Source organism: Myxine glutinosa, chromosome 6 (genome assembly GCF_964187855.1).
Source record: "Myxine glutinosa chromosome 6, kmMyxGlut1.1, whole genome shotgun sequence".
NCBI lineage: Eukaryota > Metazoa > Chordata > Myxini > Myxiniformes > Myxinidae > Myxine > Myxine glutinosa.
The window spans coordinates 187,034,307-187,059,870 of NC_136266.1; the positions used below are offsets into that span (position 1 = coordinate 187,034,307).

At 48.0% G+C, this 25,564-nt stretch overlaps 1 protein-coding gene across 1 annotated transcript in view; it reads left to right on the top strand.

Annotated features, from left to right (window-relative positions):
• Positions 1-25,564, top strand: part of LOC137429047 (SPARC-related modular calcium-binding protein 1) — a gene marked incomplete in the record, with an annotated part of 356,175 nt that overhangs the window by 297,148 nt on the left and 33,463 nt on the right. The window contains 1 exon segment of the mRNA XM_078781008.1: positions 19,325-19,572. Coding sequence (XP_078637134.1) covers positions 19,325-19,572 — 248 coding nt within the window.

The window sequence follows — 25,564 nt, forward strand, 5'->3', positions numbered from 1 at the left end:
CGCCCGCGAACGCCGCGTCCATCTGCTCGGTCCAGGTAACGTCACCTTTGCCCGGCTTGCTTCGGAGGGCCTCGTGCAAGGTGTGCAGGAGCTGGGCGATGTGGGGCAGGAACCGATGGTAAAACTTCCCCATGCCCAGGAACTCCTGGAGCCCCTTGATCGTGCGGGGGCGCGGAAACCCCTTCACCGCCTCCACCTTGGCCGGTAGGGGGACGGCCCCGTGCCTGGTGACGCGGTGCCCCAAAAAGTCGATGTCGGCGACGCCGAACCGGCACTTGGCGGGGTTCACGATGAGGCCATGCTGGCCCAGACGTTCGAAGAGCGTGCGGAGATGGTGTAGGTGCTCTTTGCGGGACACGCTGGCGACGAGGATGTCGTCCAGGTAGACGTAGGCGAAATCCAAGTCGCGCAAGACGCTGTCCATTAGTCGCTGGAACGCCTGAGCCGCATTTTCCAACCCGAAGGGCATTCGAAGAAATTTGAAAAGTCCGAATGTCGTGATGACCGCCGTCTTCGGGATGTCCTCCGGCCTGACGGGGACCTGATGGTAGCCGCGTATGAGGTCCACCTTCGAAAAGAAGGACATGCCCGCCAACCGGGCGGAGAAGTCCTGAATGTGGGGGACGGGGTAGCGGTCGGGGGTGGTGGCGTCGTTGAGGCGCCGGTAGTCCCCGCACGGTCGCCATCCCCTGCCGGGCTTTGGCACGATGTGGAGCGGCGACGCCCAAGCACTCTCTGAGTGCCGCACGATGCCGAGCCGCTCCAGCGTAGCAAACTCCGCTTTAGCTACCGCGAGCTTCGTCGGCTCGAGGTGGCGTGCCCGGGCGTAGACCGGTGGCCCGGCAGTGGGGATGTGGTGTTCCACCCCGTGCTTGACGGCCCCCGCCGAGAAGGTGGGCCGCGTGAGGGCCGGGAAACCGGCGAGGAGGCGGGTGAATTCGTTCGTTGCCGGAAGCGTACAGATGAACCTGGCCGGAACCGAACCGCTCAGCAAGCCGCTCGGCGAGCCGCTCGATGAGCCGCTCCGGGAGCTGCTCAACGAGGCGTGCAGTGCGCAAGCGAGCGAGCTGAACGTCTCAGCCTGGACAAGCCTTCTGTGCTTTACGTCCACCAACAGGCCATTGGCACAGAGGAAGTCCACGCCAAGCAGTGCCATAGGCACATCGGCAGTGACGAATGACCACCGGAAAACCTGCCCTCCGAACCGCAGAGAAAGGCAGCGTTTTCCGTATGTGCGAATTGACGTACCGTTGGCAGCAAGCAGCGTGGGGCCCCGGCCTGTGGACTGCTTGTCGGACGTACCGGCGGGAACGACACTCACCTGCGCTCCCGTGTCGCACAGGTAACGGCGCCCGGATAAGGTGTCCGTGATGAACAGTCGGCTGTTTGAACGGCCGGCGCTCAGTGCCACTATCGAGGGCCGGCCCGGCGTTTCCTGACCTGCTGAATGAGCACGGCGGGCGACATTGCCGAGCCTTGTGGCCGAACTGGGCGTGGAAAAAAACACCAGGTTTGCGGCAAAGGCGGCGGAGGCCGCGGTTTTCTCCGCGGCGGCGGCGGTGGGCGGGGCGTGGCGGCGGACACGAAGTGCGCATCAGCCTCGAGATCCACGAGGTGTGGTGCATCAGCATCAGGGTCAGCCCCGAGAGCCGCGGCGGCCGCGCCAAAACTCGCCTGCGTGTCCAAAGCCGCGAAGGACCTGTCGGCCTCGGCAGCGAGAGCTCGGGGTTCCGTCGTCGCGGAACCGGCCAACGCGAGGCGGACTCGTGCCGGCAGCTGGCGTCGAAATAACGCCCGGAATAAAGCGTCCGGGGTTTCGTCGCCCATCAACGACAGCATATGGTCCATGCCGACCGACGGTCACGTGTCACCGAGCTCGGGGAGGTCCAGGAGGCGGTCGGCCCGTGCGTCCACCGTGAGGCCGAACGTGGCGAGGAGGAGACGCTTGATCGCCTCGTACCTGCCGTCGGCCAGTGGGTTCCTCAGGACCGACACGACGCGGGCGGCCGTGCCGGGCCCGAGGGAGGCGACCACGTGGCAGTACCTGGTCTCGTCCACCGTGATGCCTCGAAGTCGGAACTGGGCTTCTGCCTGCAGGAACCAAACTTCGGCTTGCGTCTCCCAGAACTCGGGGAGTTTGATTTGGACCGCGTTGGTTGCCATTGCTGTGGCGTGTTCGGGTGGTCAGCGACGGCTAACCAGAACGTCGGAGGGTCACCAATGAAGCGCGGTGCTATGCGCGCTACTTGTATAACAAGGAGGAAGTGGACAACGCGGTAAGTTCATTGAGTCTTTATTATAAGAGCTCACTGTAGCACTGGAGCGCTCCGGGCTGCGCGCCCGGTGTATATCCCGTGGCCACGCCTACCCCTCGGGCGAGGCCGCCGCCCACTTGGTACGCGGAATGATGCCCTCGCGCCAGTGAGCTTTCGTGTCCGCCACAGGACAGTAATTTTTCATGTCGTTAAGGTCCAGCAACCCTCTTATGGTGAAATTGCCAAAATCAAGGCTCTCTGTTCACCTTCACTCCTTCATTCCTCTTTTCTCCCGCCTCTGGAACAAACTCCCTCACTCTCTTCAATCCCACTCCACCCTCCAGGTCTTTAAAACGGCTGTTCACCACCATCTCTTATCTTCCGCAATCCAAAACCTTGATCTTTTCTACCCCCACTAATTCACCCGAACCACTTTTTTGAAATTCCAACTTCTTTCCTGGAAGTCCTTGAAGTGTCCATGTGTTTTATCCATCTCCCACCTCCCCCCAATCCCTCTCCCTCCCACAGATCTCCTGATGTCCCTGCTCTCAAATGTTGTGTTTGTGTGCTTCCCCCTCTCTCCCCATCTTGTGTACCGCTCCCCTTATGTTTTATGTTTAATTTTTTTTTGTGATGAATGTTAGCTCTTTCACGAGCCTCGATCTTGTATACAAAAAAAGAAAAAAGTAAAAAAAAAAAAAGGGTGGGCTTTTTAAGAAGTGGTTTAACAAGAGCTTGTTTAAAGAGAAGCGGAAATGAACCCGTAGTCAGAGAATCATTGAAAACTGCAGTAATAAATGGGAGGAGGGTGTCCAAACACTCAATAAACAAATTGGTGGGAAGGGGGTCGAGATCACATGTTTTTTGTGTTTGACTTGAGGATTGTACATTTGACAATTTCCTCAGTAACAGGAGTAAACGAACTAAGAGGTCGCCCGTGAAAGCAATGACAGTCCAACGCTGTGCGGAGGCAACACTCGAGGTCTTCTGCAGTGACATAGGAACGGCCAGAGAGACGGGTGTGAAGGTCCTCTTTAAAGGCGGAACGGTCGATGGCACGAATGTTGCGGGCAGTGATGAAGGTGGGCCGAAGACGAGGAACAGCAATACTCAGGTGGCTGGTGACACAGAAGTGGTCCGAGGTGATAGCACAGGTCACTGACGTGGACTACACCAACTGATCCTCGCATCTGTGCACTAACCAATCCAGGATGTGTCCTTTAACGTGTGTAGGTTGGGAGACAGACTGAGACAGACTAAAAGTAGAAAGGAGGTCAATGATCTTTGAAGTGAGAGGATGTTATGGTTGGTCGTAGTGGACATTGAAATCTCCAAGAATCAAGACGAAACCAGGAAGAGTATTGCAGTGGTCGAGCAGATTAGGAAGCTGGGTCACGAACATAGAGTCAGTAAGCTTGTTTTTCCGGTTAGGTGGAGGTCGGTACAGGCAGAAGAAATGAAGAGTGTTTTCTGACAGAGTGAAGGTGACATGGGCTAGCTCGTAGGATGAATGGTCGAACGAAAAAGTCATGGTGAAGGAGACAAAGGGAGAGAAGTTGTCTCTGTAAATAACAGCCACACCCCCACCCCTGGAGGAGCGAGGAAATGACTGCAGGGTGTATCCAGGTGGGGTGAGATCAGCACACCTCGCTTCGTCGCCACTGGGTCGGAGCCAAGTTTCGGTCAGAAAAAACACGTCGATATCATTATCTTGAATAAAAGAGGTAATTTCGGTTCGCTTGTCAGGACTACTTACAGACTGAGCGTTGAATAAGGCGAGATACAGGTCAGAACGGTGTTGTTTTGGTGCTGTGTATGTTCTACAGGGATAGATGAGGTTATTGAAGTTGACAGGGGACACTTTTTCGCAGGAATTATTAAAATGTGGGCCGGGCCGTCGCTGGTCGCGAAGAGAAATCACAATCGGTATTTTTCTCTGCTTTCTCCTCCCGCCTCGCTTTGCGCGTTTTCTCGGGAGACCAAGGCCGATTTCAAGTTCTCTGAGGCCTGACACAATTCCAGGAGTCAATCGAGTGGGCGTGTATATATATTTCAATTGACATATGTTGGAAAATTACACGCCCAGACGAGGAATTGAACCCAGGAATGGAACCCAGGTCTGGTGAACTTCTGATGAACCAGATCAGGAATGGAACCCAGGTCAGAGCAAGTACTGGTCCGGTTCACCAGAAGACCTGGGTTCGATTTCTGGTCTGGCCGTGTAATTTTCCCACATATGTCAATTAATTAGTTATAATCCTATTCATTTATTATGTGTATATACATTTACATATATTTAAAAATACATATGTGTGTGTGTGTGTGTGTGTGTGTGTGTGTGTGTGTGTGTGTGTGTGTGTGTGTGTGTGTGTGTGTGTGTGTGTGTGTGTGTGTGTGTGTGTGTGTGTGTGTGTGTGTGTGTGTGTATTTATACCATTGTGGGAGCTGTGCTTGCACGATAAAATCGGACAAAATGGACGACGCCAGGAATTAGGTTTCTCTGAGCTATTTATTCCCAGCTCACTCAAACGAACTCCGAAGCACTGAATCAGCCCATGGAACGGGCGGCAATATATATCAGAAACTCAACACACAAAAGCCACGCCTCTCAGGCGGGGCGTGGTATGCAAATAGATAAGCCACGCCTCTCAACGGGGCGTGGTATGCAAGGCAAGCGTTCGCCCAGTAAAGGCAAGTCTCAACATGCCCGGGCGAGTCCGGACACGTGACCGCTCGCAGGTTGCGTCATCGGCCGGTGCAGGGTAGTTGTGTCATGCTACCGGTAACCACTACACGTGCCCCCCCAGAATTAACATGCACCGGGAGAGTCAGTTTGACGGGGGTCTTGACGACCCGGCCGAAACGACCCCTGACGATTCGTGTGGGGGTGGTAGGTGGCGGGGCGGTGGATGGTCGGGCGGGGGGCCTGGTTGATGGGGGACGGCCCCGACGTGGAGGAAGGGCCAACCGTGGAGGTTGGTCGAGGTCCAAATTGGCCGGCTTGAGGCGGTCCACGGAGATGCGGTCCGCCTTGCCGCCGATGTCGATGGTGAATGACTTGTCGTCCCTCTTCAGGACCCGGAAAGGTCCATCGTACGGCGGCCGGAGCGGTCCCCGATGTGCGTCGTGCCGGATAAAAACGTACTCCGCAGTGCGAAGTGCTAGAGGGACGTGGGGTTGGGGGCAGCCGTGGTGGGACGTGGGTACGGGGGCAAATCTCCTGGCGGCCTCCTGGAGGACCGAGTGTTGGCGAGCCGCAGACCAGGGGCCGGTGGCGTCAGGGATGAATTCGCCCGGCACGCGCAGTGGCTGGCCGTGGACCAGCTCGGCGGTGGAAGCCTGGAGGTCCTCTTTAGGGGCCATTCGTAGGCCCAATAGGACCCACGGGAGCCTGTCGGCCCAACCGTCGTCCTGGAGGCTGGCCCTGAGAGCGGCCTTCATCAAGCGGTGGAACCGCTCACACAAGCCGTTGGCTTGGGGGTGGTAGGCCGTGGTGCGGTGAAGCTTGACCCCCAAGGCCTGGGCGACCGCGCCCCAAAGCTCGGAGGTGAATTGCGGGCCTCTATCGGAGGAGATGTCCAAGGGGGCGCCGAAACGGGCAATCCAGGTGCCAATGAAGGCCTGCGCCACGTCGGCGGATGTTGTTGATGCCAGCGGGACGGCCTCCGGCCACCGGGTGGTCCTGTCCACCATTGTGAGGAGGTGGGTGAAGCCCCACAAGGAGGGTAGGGGTCCCACCAGGTCCACATTGATGTGGTCGAAGTGCCGCGCGGGCACGTCGAATGGTGCCCATGGGGCCTGGGTGTGCCGGTGGACCTTCGCGTGCTGGCAGGCGACACAGGCATTGGCCCAGTCGCGGACGTCTTTACGGAGCCCGTGCCAGACGAATTTCGCTGCCACGAGCTTCTGTGATGCTTTCCGGCCCGGGTGGGAAAGGCCGTGGAGGGCGTCAAAAATGTGCCGCCGCCATCCGGTGGGCACGGTGGGGCGAGGTTGGCCCAGGGAGACGTCGCACAGGAGAACTGTGCCTGTGTCCTCGAAGGGGACGTCGGCCAACCGCAGGCCTGTGTCCGCTGTCCGGAGGGCTTGCACCATGGGGTCGGCGGTCTGGTCGGCCGCCATGCGGGCGAAGTCCACACCCAGGTGGACGGCATTCGCGCCGGACCGGGAGAGGCAATCGGCCACAGCGTTGTCCTTGCCCGCGACGTGCCGGATGTCCGTCGTAAATTCGGACACGGTGGAGAGGTGGCGCTGCTGGTGGGCCGACCACGGCTCCGTAACCTTGGCCATGGCGAAGACCAGGGGTTTGTGGTCCACAAACGCCGTGAACGGGCGGCCCTCCAAAAGATGGCGGAAGTGGCGAACAGCCAGGTAAAGGCCGAGGAGCTCGTGGTCGAAAGCGCTATACTTGCGCTCGTTAGGGCGAAGCTGCCGGCTGAAGAAGGCCAGCGGTTGCCAAGCTCCGTTCACCCACTGTTCATGCATGGCGTCCACCACGTAGTCGGAAGCGTCCGTGGTGAGGGCGATGGGTGCGTCGAGCGCCGGGTGCGCCAGCATGGTCGCGTTGGCGAGGGCCAGTTTAGCGCCCCGGGAAGCGGAGGAGGCGTTGAGCGCAGAGACCACATGGTGGTAGCGCGTCGTGTCCTCCGTAATGTTCTGCAGGGCAAATTGAGAAGCCGCTTGAGCAAACCAAACGGCCGTGTGAGATTCCCAAAAGCCCGGGAGCTTCATAGCTATAGCTGACTCCATCGCCGTGTTCGTAGAAAGGGGTCACCAATTGTGGGAGCTGTGCTTGCACGATAAAATCGGACAAAATGGGCGACGCCAGGAATTAGGTTTCTCTGAGCTATTTATTCCCAGCTCACTCAAACGAACTCCAAAGCACTGAATCAGCCCATTGAACGGGCGGCAATATATACACAAAGAATTAAGTTAAGCACCCCTACACAACGAATTAAGGTAAGCACCCCCTAATATATATTCTTTGTGTATATGTATACATTGGCATATATTCTAAGGTATGTGAGATCAAATAATGATTGGTATGACATTAGCAATTATCCATTGATGAAATGCAGATGAGTGCACTCATCTGTGACGCCCATCGCTCGTGCAGCACGTGTTATCATCCACGTGGTCGTGATTTTCTGTAAATGCACTATCATCACGGGTTATTGCAAGTCACGCCTGAGCTCGTGTGGGGGTTACATGGTCATTTTCTCGTAATGGTGGCTCGTAGACGGTTGTCGGACGGAGAACGATGGCGGATAATAGGCATGATCGAGTCCGGAATGTCCAGAAAAGCTGTAGCTCGAACGTTTGGTTACCACCATTCGGTGATCAGTCGGTTGGTGCAGAAACACCAGGAAACGGATGCGGTGAAGGACCGCCCAAGGTCTGGAAGACCTCGCGTGACAACAGTCCGCCAAGATAGAGCGCTTTTGAGACTGGTGCGACGATATCCCTTCGCCTCGAGCCATTTCCTGAAGGACAACTGGCTGCCCAACAGAAGGCTATGTCACCGTACCGTGAGGAACCGCCTGAAATCGGCCGGTTTAAGGTCAGGACGAGTGATCAAGCGTCCAAGGCTACTCGAACGACATCAGAGGGAGCGTTTGGCATGGTGCCTAGCGCGACGTGGATGGAACATCCGGTCTTGGAGGCGAGTTCATTGGTCGGATGAAAGCCGGTTCTTGCTGTACGTGACAGATGGGCGTGTTCGGGTGTGGCGCCACAAAAACACCGCGTATGCACCTAAAAACATTCAACCAACGGTACCCTTTGGTGGTGGCTCGATTATGGTCTGGGGATGCTTCTCCCATGACTGTAAATTGGACCTGATAACTGTGCGAGGTAACCTCAACGGAGAGCGATATGCCGAGGAAATCCTGAATACCACCGTAATCCCGCACTTCGATGACCACACCCTCGCCAGCAGACCCATCTTCATGGATGACAACGCCAGGCCTCACCGTGCGAGACGCGTCCGAGCCTTGCTGGAGCAAGGTGCTGTGACAACCATCCCCTGGCCTGCGTACAGTCCTGACCTGAACCCCCTCGAGCACGTTTGGGACATGTTGGGACGACAAATTGCGAAGATGGTCCCTCCAATAGCCAATCTGGATGAATTGGAACGTGCATTACATCGGGAATGGAACAACCTGCCACAGCAACGCATACGACGGCTTACAGGGTCTATGAGACGTAGGGTTGAGTCAGTGATCCGATCACGTGGGTCCTACACACGTTATTGACGCAAAGATCGCTAGAGGTCTTCTCAGAACAATGACTGTACGTTAGAAAACATAAACGTCATCCACACTGTCCGTGATGGACCTATAGCTCCATACTTAAATTGAGGTGAAAATATGCCTAAAATTCCCAAAAATTTTCACCTTAAATTATTCAGAATAAAATATTGAAAACGGCATGATTGTTATGTTTTTATGTGACCATAATATCACTTCTCCAGAAAATATAGCAATATCATGGGTATATTACACTGTTTTGACGACAACAAACTTGTAATGTGCGAGGTTGTAAAAAAACGGGGGGGTGCTTAACTTAATTCTTTGTGTATATATCAGAAACTCAACACACAAAAGCCACGCCTCTCAGGCGGGGCGTGGTATGCAAATAGATAAGCCACGCCTCTCAACGGGGCGTGATGTGCAAGGCAAGCGTTCGCCCGGTAAAGGCAAGTCTCAACACGCCCGGGCGAGTCCGGACACGTGACCGCTCGTCGGTTGCGTCATCGGCCGGTGCAGGGTAATTGTGTCATGCTACCGGTAACCGCTACACCATACTTGGGCCAAGTCTCATGAAGTGGTTGGAGCCAAATTTTGGTAGGAATTTGTTCAGGGTCCAGGCGATAGTTCACCTTGTCTTCACGAAGGACACCATGGGATCTTTAATGTCCACCATTCGATGCTCGCAGATGTGAGATACAAATCTCGGCCTGTGTAGCACTAACCCAACCATTTATAATTAAGTTTGGAGGCAGATTAGACAGCTCACAGATTAAGTGTGCTACCTTGCATCATCCTCTCAAGACAGCTAACATAAGCAAGGTATTATAAATAAGAAAAAGATTGTCTGAACCTGATGCGTTCACAATGTTATTGCAATCCAAATAGGTCGTGAGCTGAGTAGTTCTATCGTTCGTTCAATTACATTGCATACGTCATACGAATAAGTGCATTTCATTTTGAATAATCCATCAGCATGTATCAAGGCTCTAAATCTGCCCCTGCCACACTCAATATTCCACCACAAAAGGTTATCATATAGCACGAGGACACGCTCACTAGTTGATATTTGCGCTGAGGAAGCAGCATGTAGCATTTTAAAAGTCTTTGGGATGACTTGGCTGGGATTCAAACAACCGACTTTCCAGAGTCGGAGTGGATATTCTAAGCAATATGCCACCAGGTCCATTCAAATGTGGCATGCCTCCTGATATCAAATGTGGCATGCTTTCTGATATCAAATGTGGCATGCTTTCTGATATCAAATGTGGCATGCTTTCGAATATCAAATGTGGCATGCTTCCAGATATCAAATGTGGCATGTCTCCTGATATCAAATGTGGCATGCCTCCTGATATCAAATGTGGCATGCTTTCTGATATCAAATGTGGCATGCTTTCTGATATCAAATGTGGCATGCTTTCGAATATCAAATGTGGCATGCTTCCAGATATCAAATGTGGCATGTCTCCTGATATCAAATGTGGCATGCCTCCTGATATCAAATGTGGCATGCTTTCTGATATCAAATGTGGCATGCTTTCCGATATCAAATGTGGCATGCTTCCAGATATCAAATGTGGCATGCCTCCTGATATCAAATGTGGCATACCTCCTGATATCAAATGTGGCATGCTTCCAGATATCAAATGTGGCATGCTTTCCGATATCAAATGTGGCATGCTTCCAGATATCAAATGTGGCATGCCTCCTGATATCAAATGTGGCATGCTTCCAGATATCAAATGTGGCATGCTTTCTGATATCAAATGTGGCATGCTTCCAGATATCAAATGTGGCATGCCTCCTGATATCAAATGTGGCATGCTTCCAGATATCAAATGTGGCATGCTTTCTGATATCAAATGTGGCATGCTTCCAGATATCAAATGTGGCATGCCTCCTGATATCAAATGTGGCATGCTTCCAGATATCAAATGTGGCATGCTTTCTGATATCAAATGTGGCATGCTTCCAGATATCAAATGTGGCATGCCTCCTGATATCAAATGTGGCATGCCTCCTGATATCAAATGTGGCATGCCTCCTGATATAAAATGTGGCATGCTTTCTGAAATCAAATGTGGCATGCTTCCAGATATCAAATGTGGCATGCCTGACAGATATCAAATGTGGCATGCCTCCTGATATCAAATGTGGCTTGCTTTCTGATATCAAATGTGGCATGCTTTCTGATATCAAATGTGGCATGCTTTCTGATATCAAATGTGGCATGCTTCCAGATATCAAATGTGGCATGCTTTCTGATATCAAATGTGGCATGCTTCCAGATATCAAATGTGGCATACCTCCTGATATCAAATGTGGCATGCTTCCAGATATCAAATGTGGTATGCTTTCTGATATCAAATGTGGCACGCTTCCAGATATCAAAGGTGGCATGCCTCCTGATATCAAATGTGGCATGCTTTCTGATATCAATTGTGGCATGCTTCCAGATATCAAATGTGGAATGCTTTATGATATCAAATGTGGCACGCTTCCAGATATCAAATGTGGCATGCCTCCTGATATCAAATGTGGCATGCTTTCTGATATCAAATGTGGCATGCTTCCAGATATCAAATGTGGCATGCTTTATGATATCAAATGTGGCATGCTTCCAGATATCAAATGTGGCATGCCTCCTGATATAAAATGTGGCATGCTTTCTGATATCAAATGTGGAATGCTTCCAGATATGATATCAAATGTGGCATGCTTACAGATATCAAATGTGGCATGCCTCCTGATATCAAATGTGGCATGCTTCCAGATATCAAATGTGGCATGCCTCCTGATATCAAATGTGGCATGCCTCCTGATATAAAATGTGGCATGCTTTCTGATATCAAATGTGGCATGCTTCCAGATATCAAATGTGGCATGCTTACAGATATCAAATGTGGCATGCCTCCTGATATCAAATGTGGCTTGCTTTCTGATATCAAATGTGGCATGCTTTCTGATATCAAATGTGGCATGCTTCCAGATATCAAATGTGGCATGCTTTCTGATATCAAATGTGGCATGCTTTCTGATATCAAATGTGCAATGCTTTCTGATATCAAATGTGGCATCTCTCCTGATATCAAATGTGGCATGCTTTCTGATATCAAATGTGGCATGCCTCCTGATATCAAATGTGGCATGCTTCCAGATATCAAATGTGGAATGCTTTCTGATATCAAATGTGGCATGCTTTCTGATATCAAATGTGGCATGCGTTCTGATATCAAATGTGGCATGCGTTCTGATATCAAATGTGGAATGCTTTCTGATATCAAATGTGGCATGCTTCCAGATATCAAATGTGGCATGCGTTCTGATATCAAATGTGGCATGCGTTCTGATATCAAATGTGGCATGCTTTCTGATATCAAATGTGGCATGCCTCCTGATATAAAATGTGGCATGCCTCCTGATATCAAATGTGGCATGCCTCCTGATATGAAATGTGGCATGCCTCCTGATATCAAATGTGGCATGCTTCCTGATATCAAATGTGGCATGCTTTCTGAAATCAAATGTGGCATGCTTCCAGATATCAAATGTGGCATGCCTGACAGATAACAAATGTTGCATGCTTTCTGATATCAAATGTGGCATACTTTCTGATATCAAATGTGGCATGCTTCCAGATATCAAATGTGGCATGCTTTCTGATATCAAATGTGGCATGCTTCCAGATATCAAATGTGGCATGCCTCCTGATATCAAATGTGGCATGCTTCCAGATATCAAATGTGGCATGCTTTCTGATTTTAAATGTGGCACGCTTCCAGATATCAAATGTGGCATGCCTCCTGATATCAAATGTGGCATGCTTCCAGATATCAAATGTGGCATGCTTTCTGAAATCAAATGTGGCATGCTTCCAGATATCAAATGTGGCATGCTTTCTGATATCAAATGTGGCATGCTTTCTGAAATCAAATGTGGCATACCTCCTGATATCAAATGTGGCATGCCTCCTGATATAAAATGTGGCATGCTTTCTGATATCAAATGTGGCATACCTCCTGATATCAAATGTGGCATGCTTTCTGATATCAAATGTGGCATGCTTCCAGATATCAAATGTGGCATGCCTCCTGATATCAAATGTGGCATGCTTCCAGATATCAAATGTGGCATGCCTCCTGATATCAAATGTGGCATGCCTCCTGATATAAAATGTGGCATGCTTTCTGATATCAAATGTGGCATGCTTCCAGATATCAAATGTGGCATGCATTCTGATATCAAATGTGGCATGCTTTCTGATATCAAATGTGGCATGCCTCCTGATATCAAATGTGGCTTGCTTTCTGATATCAAATGTGGCATGCTTCCAGATATCAAATGTGGCATGCTTCCAGATATCAAATGTGGCTTGCTTTCTGATATCAAATGTGGCATGCTTTCTGATATCAAATGTGGCATGCTTCCAGATATCAAATGTGGCATGCCTCCTGATATCAAATGTGGCATGCTTCCAGATATCAAATGTGGCATGCTTTCTGATTTCAAATGTGGCACGCTTCCAGATATCAAATGTGGCATGCTTTCTGAAATCAAATGTGGCATACCTCCTGATATCAAATGTGGCATGCCTCCTGATATAAAATGTGGCATGCTTTCTGATATCAAATGTGGCATACCTCCTGATATCAAATGTGGCATGCTTTCTGATATCAAATGTGGCATGCTTCCAGATATCAAATGTGGCATGCCTCCTGATATCAAATGTGGCATGCTTCCAGATATCAAATGTGGCATGCCTCCTGATATCAAATGTGGCATGCCTCCTGATATAAAATGTGGCATGCTTTCTGATATCAAATGTGGCATGCTTCCAGATATCAAATGTGGCATGCATTCTGATATCAAATGTGGCATGCTTTCTGATATCAAATGTGGCATGCCTCCTGATATCAAATGTGGCTTGCTTTCTGATATCAAATGTGGCATGCTTCCAGATATCAAATGTGGCATGCTTCCAGATATCAAATGTGGCTTGCTTTCTGATATCAAATGTGGCATGCTTTCTGATATCAAATGTGGCATGCTTTCTGATATCAAATGTGGCATCTCTCCTGATATCAAATGTGGCATGCTTTCTGATATCAAATGTGGCATGCTTTCTGATATCAAATGTGGCATGCCTCCTGATACCAAATGTGGCATGCTTTCTGATATCAAATGTGGCATGCTTCCAGATATCAAATGTGGCATGCTTTCTGATATCCCCAAATGTGGCATGCTTTCTGATATCAAATGTGGCATGCTTTCTGATATCAAATGTGGCATGCTTCCAGATATCAAATGTGGCATGCTTTCTGATATCCCCAAATGTGGCATGCTTTCTGATATCAAATGTGGCATGCTTTCTGATATCAAATGTGGCATCTCTCCTGATATCAAATGTGGCATGCTTCCAGATATCAAATGTGGAATGCTTTCTGATATCAAATGTGGCATGCTTTCTGATATCAAATGTGGCATGCATTCTGATATCAAATGTGGCATGCTTTCTGATATCAAATGTGGCATGCTTTCTGATAACAAATGTGGCATGCGTTCTGATATCAAATGTGGCATGCTTTCTGAAAACAAATGTGGCATGCTTTCTGATATCAAATGTGGCATGCTTATCAAATGTGGCATGCTTTCTGATAATAATAATAATAATGCATTTTTTTTCTATAGCGCTTTTCAGGAAGCCCAAAGACGCTTTGACAGAGTGCAAAACATAATGCATAGCAAAACATAAAAACAATTGCAAAAAATAAGAACCAATAGGGAAATATTCAAAGCACAAAGGATGGAGAAGGAGAGGAGATAGTCAGGGGTTAGATGCTGCGGGTTAAATGTTGAATGCAGTGTTGAACAGGTGGGTCTTGAGTGATGTTTTGAATGTGGTGAGTGAGGAGGAGTCTCTGATGGTGTGAGGTAGTGAGTTCCAGAGGGTGGGAGCAGCGATGGAGAAGGCCCTGTCCCCCCAGGATCTGAATTTGGTCCGGATGCGGGGGGGGGGGGGGGGGGGGTCAGGAGGTTGGTACCAGCAGAGCGGAGGTTGCGGGTGGGAGTGTGTCTGGAGAGGAGGTCAGCTAGGTAGGATGGGGCCAGGTTATGGAGGGCTTTGTAGGTCAAGAGGAGGATTTTGTACTGGATTCTCTGGGAGATGGGGAGCGAGTGAAGCTTGTAAAGGACGGGGGTGATGTGGTCACGGGTCCGGGAATGGGTGAGTAGACGGGCAGCGGAGTTCTGAATGTATTGGAGTTTATTGGTGATTGTTGAGGGTGAACCATAAAGGAGGCTATTGCAGTAGTCCAGACGGGAAGTGATGAAGGCGTGGATGAGGGTTTCTGCAGCTACGGAGGAGAGGGATGGACGGAGACGGGCGATGTTTTTCAGGTGAAAGAAGGCTGTCTTTGTGATCTGTTTAGTGTATTTGTCGAAGGAGAGGGTTTGGTCAAAGATGATGCTAAGATTCCGGATGTGAGGGGAGGTGGATACTGGGATACCGTCGATGTTGAGGGCAAAGTTATAGGTGGATTTTATGAGCGTTTTTGGGCCAATGATGATTATTTCAGATTTATCATAGTTACGTTTGAGGAAGTTGATTTGAAGCCAGGATTTTATTTCAGTGATGCAGTTTGTCAGGATAGAGTGGGTGGCGGTGGAGATGGACTTGGTGGAGATGAAAAGCTGGATGTCATCGGCGAAGCAGTGGAATTGGAGACCATGACGGCGGATTAAGTGACCGAGTGGGGACAGGTAAAGGATGAAGAGGAGGGGGCCAAGAACTGAACCTTGGGGGACACCTTGGGGGAGGGGAGCAGTGGGGGATTTGCAGTTATTGATGGAGATGAACTGACGTCTGTCAGAGAGGTAAGATTTGATCCAAGAGGGCAGTGCCGGAATGTTAAAGGTGGTTTCAAGTCGGGTGAGGAGGATGGTGTGATCGATGGTGTCAAAGGCGGTGCTGAGGTCGAGGAGGATGAGAATGTTGAGGTTGCCAGCGTCAGAGGAGAGGAGAAGGTCGTTGGTGATTTTGAGGAGAGCAGTTTCAGTACTGTGGTTGGAGCGGAATCCGGATTGGAATGTTTCATACAGGTTATTGGCAGAGAGGTGATGTTTGAGTTGAGTGGCTACAGCACGTTCCAAAACTTTTGACAGAAAGGGTAGGTTGTAGATGGGTCTGAAGTTGTTTAGGGTGTCAGGGTTTAGACCAGGTTTTTTCAGAATGGGGGTAACAGCAGCAATTTTGAGGGATGGTGGGACGATGCCTGTAGACAGGGAGGAGTTTATTGTTGCAATGATAAGTGGAGAGAGAGCAGGAAGGGAGGCTTTGACAAAGCTGGAGGGGATGGGGTCAAGAGTGCAGGTGGCAGTTTTCATTCCTATGAGGAGTTCAGAGAGGTCAGTAGGGGAGACTGGGGAGAATTGAGACAGGGGATGGCAGGATAAGGGGGGGCAGGTGGTTTGAGGGGGAGCGGGTGCGGCGGTGGTCAAGCTGTTGTAGATGTTTTCAATTTTGCGTTGGAAGAATGAAAGGAAGGAGATGCAGTTGTCTATTGTGAATGACTGGGTGGTGGTGTTCAGGGGGCGGAGGAGTTTGTTTATTGTCGAGAAGAGTGCTTTTGGGTTACCGGAGCCAGAGTGGATAATTTGAAAGTAGTAGGCGGAGCGGGCGTGGGAGAGGGCATCGTTATAGTGTTGTAGGTGGTCCTTTTAGGCTTGGGAGTGAACTGTGAGACCTGTTTTATTGCGGAGTCTTTCAAGTTGGCGAGCACGAGTTTTCATCAGGCGGAGTTCAGGGGTAAACCAGGGAGCAGAATGGGTGAAAGAAACTGTTTTGGTTTTCATAGGCGCAAGCTGGTCAAGGCAGGAGGAGAGAGTGTGGTTGTAGTAGTCAGTGAGGTCAGAAGGGGTGTGGAGGTCAACGAAGGGAGAAGTGGACATTTTTTCAGAGAGGGTGGATGAGAATGAGGTAGGTGAAAGAGCGTTTAGCTTACGGAAGTTGATAGTGCGATAATGCCTTGGTGCTGGGGTGGGGATGTTGATGGTCATAGTGATGGCTAAGTGGTCAGAGAGGATGAGGTCGGAGCCAGAGAGATGGTGCAAAATTAGTCCAGTAGAGCAGACAAGGTCCAAAATGTGACCATGGTTATGGGTAGGAAAGTTGGCATGTTGAGTGAGGTTAAAGCAGGTGAGTAAATCAGTGAAGTCAGTGGTTATTGTGGAGTCAGTGGAGTCCATGTGGATATTGAAATCACCAAGGAGGAGGATTGAGGGGGAGAGGGAACATAGCTGGGTCAGAAAGTAGGAGAAGTCAGACAGGAATGATGGGTGTGGTTTGGGAGGCGGTAGACGACAGCCATGACTGACTGTGTGTGACCAGAGAGTTTAAAAGCCGGGTGTTCAAATGATGGAGCAGATGCGATGGAGATGAGGCTGGTCTTGATAACAAATGTGGCATGCATTCTGATATAAAATGTGGCATGTTTTCTGATATCAAATGTGGCATGTTTTCTGATATCAAATGTGGCATGTTTTCTTATATCAAATGTGGCATGCTTCCAGATATCAAATGTGGCATGTTTTCTGATATCAAATGTGGCATGCTTTCTGATATCAAATGTGGCATGCTTCCAGATATCAAATGTGGCATGTTTTCTGATATCAAATGTGGCATGCTTTCTGATATCAAATGTGGCATGTTTTCTCATATCAAATGTGGCATGCTTCCAGATATCAAATGTGGCATGTTTTCTGATATCAAATGTGGCATGTTTTCTGATATCAAATGTGGCATGCTTTCTGATATCAAATGTGGCATGTTTTCTGATATCAAATGTGGCATGCTTCCAGATATCAAATGTGGCATGCTTTCTGATATCAAATGTGGCATGTTTTCTGATATCAAATGTGGCATGGTTCCAGATATCAAATGTGGCATGCCTCCTGATATCAAATGTGGCATGCTTTCTGATATCAAATGTGGCATGTTTTCTGATATCAAATGTGGCATGCTTCCAGATATCAAATGTGGCATGCCTCCTGATATCAAATGTGGCATGTTTTTGATATCAAATGTGGCATGCTTCCAGATATCAAATGTGGCATGCTTTCTGATATCAAATGTGGCATGTTTTCTGATATCAAATGTGGCATGCTTCCAGATATCAAATGTGGCATGCTTCCAGATATCAAATGTGGCATGCTTTCTGATATCAAATGTGGCATGTTTTCTGATATCAAATGTGGCATGCCTCCTGATATCAAATGTGGCATGCCTCCTGATATCAAATGTGGCATGCTTCCAGATATCAAATGTGGCATGTTTTCTGATATAAAATGTGGCATGCTTTCCGATCAATTTTGAATGAGGCCCACTTGGACGCTTGAATCATTTGATAAAGTAACGGTTGGCACACTTGGATCAATTTCCCATGAGGCCTTGCGTGTTATACTAATGTGGCGACATTCATCTGCCAATAGTGATGAATCTTGGCTTGAAGACCGACACATATCAAGATTAACATGTGAAGTAATAATCCGATGCAAAAGAGCAAGTTGTAAGCAAGCCGATTAGGTGACATAGACAGGTGAACCAAGGACTGACTTGGAGGAGTTTGCCGTAAAAAGCTGGTGGGTTCCCGTTTTACTACCAAGACGAGTCGACCAGGTAATAGCTGTTGCCATGACAGTCAGGATGTACATTTGCCATTTCTCATTAGCATTTTTCCCCAAGTATCTTCATATGTGGGTGCGATGTTCAACAAGTACAAAAAGTTTTAATTAAAACAAAAGCCGCGTCGATGTTACACAATGCCTAGATGCAGCTGTGCCTATAACGTCGATGTTATAGGCACAGGACATTCCTATTGATTCGATTACTTGATGTTATTTTTGTGCAAAGTGAAAATATATATCGGCAATTTCCCGTGTGTGGCGACGAATTTTTAATATATCTCGGCATTCTCCCGTCTGTTATTTCAGGCGGTGTATGACTGACCATGCCGCGATTTAAAAAATATATATCTCGGCAATTTCCCGTGTGTGGCGACACGTGAACGAAGCTATGCTCCTCTCTCCACATTATTGTGACGACGTATAAATTAAATATTTCATCGTGACGATTGTCATCAAATGGACGAATTTTTAATATATCTCGGCATTTTCCCGTCTGTTATTTCAGGCGGTGTATGACTGACCATGCCGTTATTGTAAAAAAATATATCTCGGCAATTTCTCGTGTGTAGCGACACGTGAACGAAGCTATGCTCCTCTCTCCACATTATTGTGATGACGTATAAATTAAATATTTCATCTTGACGATTGTCATCAAATGGACGAATTTTTAATATATCTCTGCATTTTCCGGTCTGTTATTTCGGGCGGTGTATGACTGACCATGCCGCGATTTAAACAAAATATATCTCAATGGACTTGAAGTTACAGGCCTTTGAGAATTCATTTCGTTCTATAAAGGGCAACTTTCATCGGATTTTCTTCCCGTTTTTTTTCAACCGAGTCTAAAACTATGTTAGCGACTGTGAAAAATGAAATGATATATCGAATTTGATTTGAAATAAAACTCTGTGAGGGAGGAACTGAGGAAGACACCGGGTCTGCGACGCGGCTAAAAACAGAGGGCAGAGTCAAAATGTCTCTAATGGACGTACAAATGTGTTTTTTCCAGTTGGCTCTTTAAATCAATGTAAGTTGAAAGTGAATAAACCAATAAAAGTGCTGCTTATTATATGCATTTGCTAACACAATTTTTTTGACATATACATACTTCCCAAATCTCCCTCTGTACTCACGTAGAATTCCTGAGCCTGACCCCACACAGACGTTGGAGGAACGCGCCGTCGATTGGTTCTTTAAGTCATTGGACAGAAACAAGAGGGGCATCGTGGTGAAGAGGGACATGAAACGGCTGAAGCGTTTTTTGAAGAAAAGGCCACAACCCCGACCGTGTGGTCGCAAGTTTGTGGAGTACTGTGACGTCGACAGCAACAAGGCCCTGTCTCTTCCAGAGCTGAGGGGCTGCTTGGGCCTGAAGAAGCAGCAGGGTGAGTAGAACAATCTAAATAATTGTGGTAGATGACATGAGATGCCAGCTGACAAATATCTTGGAACCTTGTTTTTTTTTTTTTGTGTACAGAGTCGAGGCTCTTAAAAGAGCTAACATTTATCAAACAAACAAATCAAACAAACAAGCAAACAAAGTATATAAAAAGGGGAGCGGTCGACAAGATGGGGAGAGAAGGGGAGGAAGCACACAAACACAACATTTGTGAGCAGGGACATCGGGAGATGTGTGGGAGGGAGAGGGCCTGGGGGGAGGCAGGATAGGTATAAAACGTAAGGACACCAAGGACTTCCAGGAAAGAAGTCGGCACCTCAAAAAAGTGGATTTGGGGTGAAATTAGCAGGGGTAGAAAAGATCACGGTTTTGGATTGGGGAAGATAAAAGATGGTGGTGAACAGCCGTTTTAAAGACCTGGAGGGAGGGGTGGGATTGAAGAGAGTGAGGGAGTTTGTTCCAGAGGCGGGAGAAAAGAGGAATGAAGGAGTGAAGGTGAGCAGAGAGTCTTGATTTTGGCAGTTTAACCTTAAGAGGGTTGCAGGCAGATCTTGTGCGACCTGTAGGAATATTTGGGGGACAGAGCCCAGAGAGAGCTGGGGGAGCAAGGCCGGAGGGGAGTCGGTAGAAGACGGAAAGACCACCAACCTGCCTGCGGTGAGTAAGTGAAAGGCCCTCGGAGATGGCGTCATCGCGGGAGATTCCTATGATTCTGAACGCTTTGGTTTCAACAGCGTGAAGACGAGCTAGGTGTGAGGCAGGAGCACCAGCCCAGAGGGGAGAGCAGTATTCCATTGAGCTGCGGATGAAAGCCTTGTATGTGGTGAGGAGTTCAGGTGTGCCAAGGAAGGACTTCGCATGACGGAGGATGCCCAGTCGGCGACTGGCTTTGGAGGCCAGCTTGGAAATATGGTTTTCCCAGGAAAGATCATGGCAGATAGTGAGACCCAAAAGCTTGAGTGACAGAACTTCTTGGAGAGGATTATTCAGAAAGTAGATGGGAGGGCTGTCCAGTCGGTCTTTTCTAAGAGACATCGTAAGAGTGTAAGATTTGTCAGGATTAAAAGACATGTTCCACTTGTTTGCCCAGTCTGTGATTTTGTCCAGGTCTGCAGAGAGTGAGGAGGCTGCAGACTGCCGATCTGAGGGATGAGGAATGGAGCGGCAGAGAGTGGAGTCATCAGCAAAGAGATAGAGAGGATTTTCAAGAGAGTCAGAGAGATCATTGATGAAGACCAGAAAAAGCACAGGGCCCAGAAAACTGCCTTGGGGAACTCCAGCCTGAACAGGAAGAGGAGATGAGAGAAACCCATTCAGGGCCACACGTTGACTATGACTAGAGAGGAAGTCCGCCAGCCATGCGTGGAGATTTCCATGGATACCAAAGGAGGAGAGTTTGGTGAGCAGAGCGGGGTGTCAGACCATATCGAAGGCATGTGATATGTCGAGGGAGACAGCTCTAATTTCCTGTTTGGCATTGAGGACCTCCATCCATTGTTGAGACAGCAGAAGCAGCATGTCCAGAGTAGAGTGACCTGGTCTGAAACCAAATTGATGATCAGAGATCAAGCCATTGGAGAAGAGGAAAGATTTCATATCCGAAGCAATGATGGATTCCATGACTTTGCTGATAATTGGGAGAAGGCTGATTGGTCTGTAGTTGCTAGGATCTGTTTTTGCACCTTTTTTGTGTAAAGCGGTGATGTTGGCTGATTTCCAAGCAGATGGCAGTTGACCTTGAGCAAAAGAGAGGGTGAAGAGAACAGAGAGAGGGAGTGAAAGAGCGGAAGAACAGGATCTTAGGACCCGTGGGCTGATGCCGTCAGGTCCAGTTGCAGAATCAGAGTCAAGGGTTGACAGAAACTTTTGCACCTTGTCAGGAGGAAAGGACACTGAGTCCAGGAGAAGCTGGGTACGACTGGGTATGGTGGGTACAGAGAGGGATCGGTTTGGGACACAAGATTTAGAGGCAAACACAGAGTTGAGGCATTCAGCTTTTTCACGTGCGGAGTCAGCTGTGTAGCCGTTTGAGGTAAGGGAGGGGATGGAGGGGGAACAAACACCAGAAACAGATTTGACCAGACACCACCAGGATTTGGAAGAGGGAGACAGATAAGAGAGTTCGGTCTTGAGAACGGAGAGATATTGTTTCCTGGCTCTCCTGAAGGTGGACACACATTTGTTTCAGGCTTTGTGAAAGGAAATGACATTTCCTTCCATTGGATTTGCTTTCCAGGAGACGAAGGCAAGTTGTTTCTGGGCAAAAGCCTCACCACAAGATTCCGTGTACCATGGACGGGAGGAAGGGTATGACAACTGAAGACGAGATGGGAAAAATCTGTGCATGAGAGAGAGCAATTTACTTTGGAAGAATTCCCAGGATGAGTTGATGTCAGAGGTGGTAGAGATGGGAGACCAGTCCAGATGATTGATGGCTGCTTGAAGACCGTGCCAGTTGGCCTGAGTGAAATGCCAGACTCGTCGACGCTGAGCAGGCTCCCTGAGAATGGTCAGAGAGATGTCCACTTTAACAAGCACATGATCAGATGAGCCGATTGGAGCAGAAGAAGAGCAGCAGACATTTTCAGGGAAGTTAGTCATAACCAAGTCCAGAAGAGAAGATGCTCCGTTGACTGAGATCCGGGTCGGGAAATTGACAGATTGTGCCAGTCCCAGTGAGTCGCAGAAGTCCTTTGCTGAGGAGCCATGGCTGGTGAGAGAGGTACCCACACCAACCCGCCCATCCTTATAGGGAAAAGGAAGATTTGGCTGACAAATACCTTGGAACCTTGTAGGGAAAAGGAAGATTTGCCTGACAAATACCTTGGAACCTTAGAGGGAAAAGGAAGATTTGGCTGACAAATACCTTGGAACCTTATGGGGAAAAGGAAGATTTGGCTGACAAATACCTTGGAACCTTATATGGAAAATGAAGATTTGGCTGACAAATACCTTAGAACCTTATAGGGAAAAGGAAGATTTGGCTGACAAATATCTTGGAACCTCATAGGGAAAAGGAAGATTTGGCTGACAAATACCGTGGAACCTTATAGGGAAAAGGAAGATTTGGCTGACAAATACCTTGGAACCTTAGAGGGAAAAGGAAGATTTGGCTGACAAATACCTTGGAACCTTATGGGGAAAAGGAAGATTTGGCTGACAAATACCTTGGAACCTTATAGGGAAAAGGAAGATTTGCCTGACAAATACCTTGGAACCTTAGAGGGAAAAGGAAGATTTGGCTGACAAATACCTTGGAACCTTATGGGGAAAAGGAAGATTTGGCTGACAAATACCTTGGAACCTTATAGGGAAAATGAAGATTTGGCTGACAAATACCTTGGAACCTTATAGGGAAAAGGAAGATTTGGCTGACAAATACCTTGGAACCTTAGAGGGAAAAGGAAGATTTGGCTGACAAATACCTTGGAACCTTATGGGGAAAAGGAAGATTTGGCTGACAAATACCTTGGAACCTTATAGGGAAAAGGAAGATTTGCCTGACAAATACCTTGGAACCTTAGAGGGAAAAGGAAGATTTGGCTGACAAATACCTTGGAACCTTATGGGGAAAAGGAAGATTTGGCTGACAAATACCTTGGAACCTTATAGGGAAAAGGAAGATTTGGCTGACAAATACCTTGGAACCTTATAGGGAAAAGGAAGATATGGCTGACAAATATCTTGGAACCTCATAGGGAAAAGGAAGATTTGGCTGACAAATACCGTGGAACCTTATAGGGAAAAGGAAGATTTGGCTGACAAATACCTTGGAACCTCATAGGGAAAAGGAAGATTTGGCTGACAAATACCGTGGAACCTTATAGGGAAAAGGAAGATTTGGCTGACAAATACCTTGGAACCTTATTGGGAAAAGGAAGATTTGGCTGACAAATACCTTGCAACCTTATAGGGAAAAGGAAGATTTGGCTGACAAATAGCTTGGAACCTTATAGGGAAAAGGAAGATTTGGCTGACAAATACCTTGCAACCTTATAGGGAAAAGGAAGATTTGGCTGACAAATATCTTGGAACCTTGTAGGGAAAAGGAAGATTTGGCTGACAAAGAGCTTGGAACCTTATAGGGAAAAGGAAGATTTGGCTGACAAAGAGCTTGGAACCTTATAGGGAAAAGGAAGATTTGGCTGACAAAGAGCTTGGAACCTTATAGGGAAAAGGAAGATATGGCTGTCATATATCTTGGAACCTTATAGGGAAAAGGAAGAGTTGGCTGACAAATACCTTGCAACCTTATAGGGAAAAGGAAGATTTGGCTGACAAATACCTTGGAACCTTATTGGGAAAAGGAAGATTTGGCTGACAAATACCTTGGAACCTTATAGGGAAAAGGAAGAGTTGGCTGACAAATACCTTGCAACCTTATAGGGAAAAGGAAGATTTGGCTGACAAATACCTTGGAACCTTATAGGGAAAAGGAAGATTTGGCTGACAAAGAGCTTGGAACCTTATAGGGAAAAGGAAGATATGGCTGTCATATATCCTGGAACCTTATAGGGAAAAGGAAGAGTTGGCTGACAAATACCTTGCAACCTTATATGGAAAAGGAAGATTTGGCTGACAAATACCTTGGAACCTTGTAGGGAAAAGGAAGATTTGGCTGACAAATACCTTTCATCCTTATAGGGAAAAGGAAGATTTGGCTGACAAATAGCTTGGAACCTTATAGGGAAAAGGAAGATTTGGCTGACAAATACCTTGGAACCTTATAGGGAAAAGGAAGATTTGGCTGACATATATCTTGGAACCTTATAGGGAAAAGGAAGATATGGCTGACAAATACCTTGGAACCTTATAGGGAAAAGGAAGATTTGGCTGACAAAGAGCTTGGAACCTTATAGGGAAAAGGAAGATTTGGCTGACATATATCTTGGAACCTTATAGGGAAAAGGAAGATATGGCTGACAAATAGCTTGGAACCTTATAGGGAAAAGGAAGATTTGGCTGACAAATAGCTTGGAACCTTATAGGGAAAAGGAAGATTTGGCTGACAAATAGCTTGGAACCTTATAGGGAAAAGGAAGATTTGGCTGACATATATCTTGGAACCTTATAGGGAAAAGGAAGATATGGCTGACAAATAGCTTGGAACCTTGCCGGGAAAAGGAGGATTTGGCTGACAAATATCTTGGAACCTAATGGGGAAAAGGAAGATTTGGCTGACAAAGCGAGATGAAACTAGAAGTAAAAGACATAAATGTGCCCCCGTGTTTTTAGTAATTTTGCTGTACGGAATTAAAGGCCGGCAGCCATCTTTCGTCTTCTGCACATGTATACTCTCATGTATTGTCTTTGTGCCAAATTTTACCAAAATCGGTCCATGTGTGTCCAACAAATGGTTGGGGACATGTTTTAACTAACAGAAATGGCCGCTAGTCAGCCATCTTGGATCTGATATCAAAAATAAATGACGTGCATATGTAAAGCATTATTTGTTATCTCTGTGCCAACTTTGACCAAAATCGGTCCATGCGTGTCCGAGAAATGGTTGACGTGTTCAACATCGGGTTTTTTTTACAACTAAAGTGGCCGCCGGTCGGCCATCTTTGATCGCATCATGAAACAAAATGATGTGCATATGTATACCATCATGTGTTGTCTTTATGCCATGTATGAATGAAATTGGTCCATACATGTCTGAGATATGGTTGCGGATGGACGCACGCATGGACAGACTGACGAGACCCAATCCATAAGGCCCCATTTCGGACCAAGTCCAACGGGGGCTAAACATTTGGATCTATAGATCAGAGGTGAGGATGAAGCTGATAGTTTAATAATGGGGGTTACAGGGTTAATGGTACATCCTGGTAACCTGAAGAAAAGAAGGTGCGTGGACTGAAAAATGCCAGGTACTTCTCGAAACCCACACCAAGTTATCTTGTGCATTACCAAACTTTATGCTCACCTCTACTTCTTCATGCAGATTCTCTATCCAGGATCAATGCTCACCTCCACTC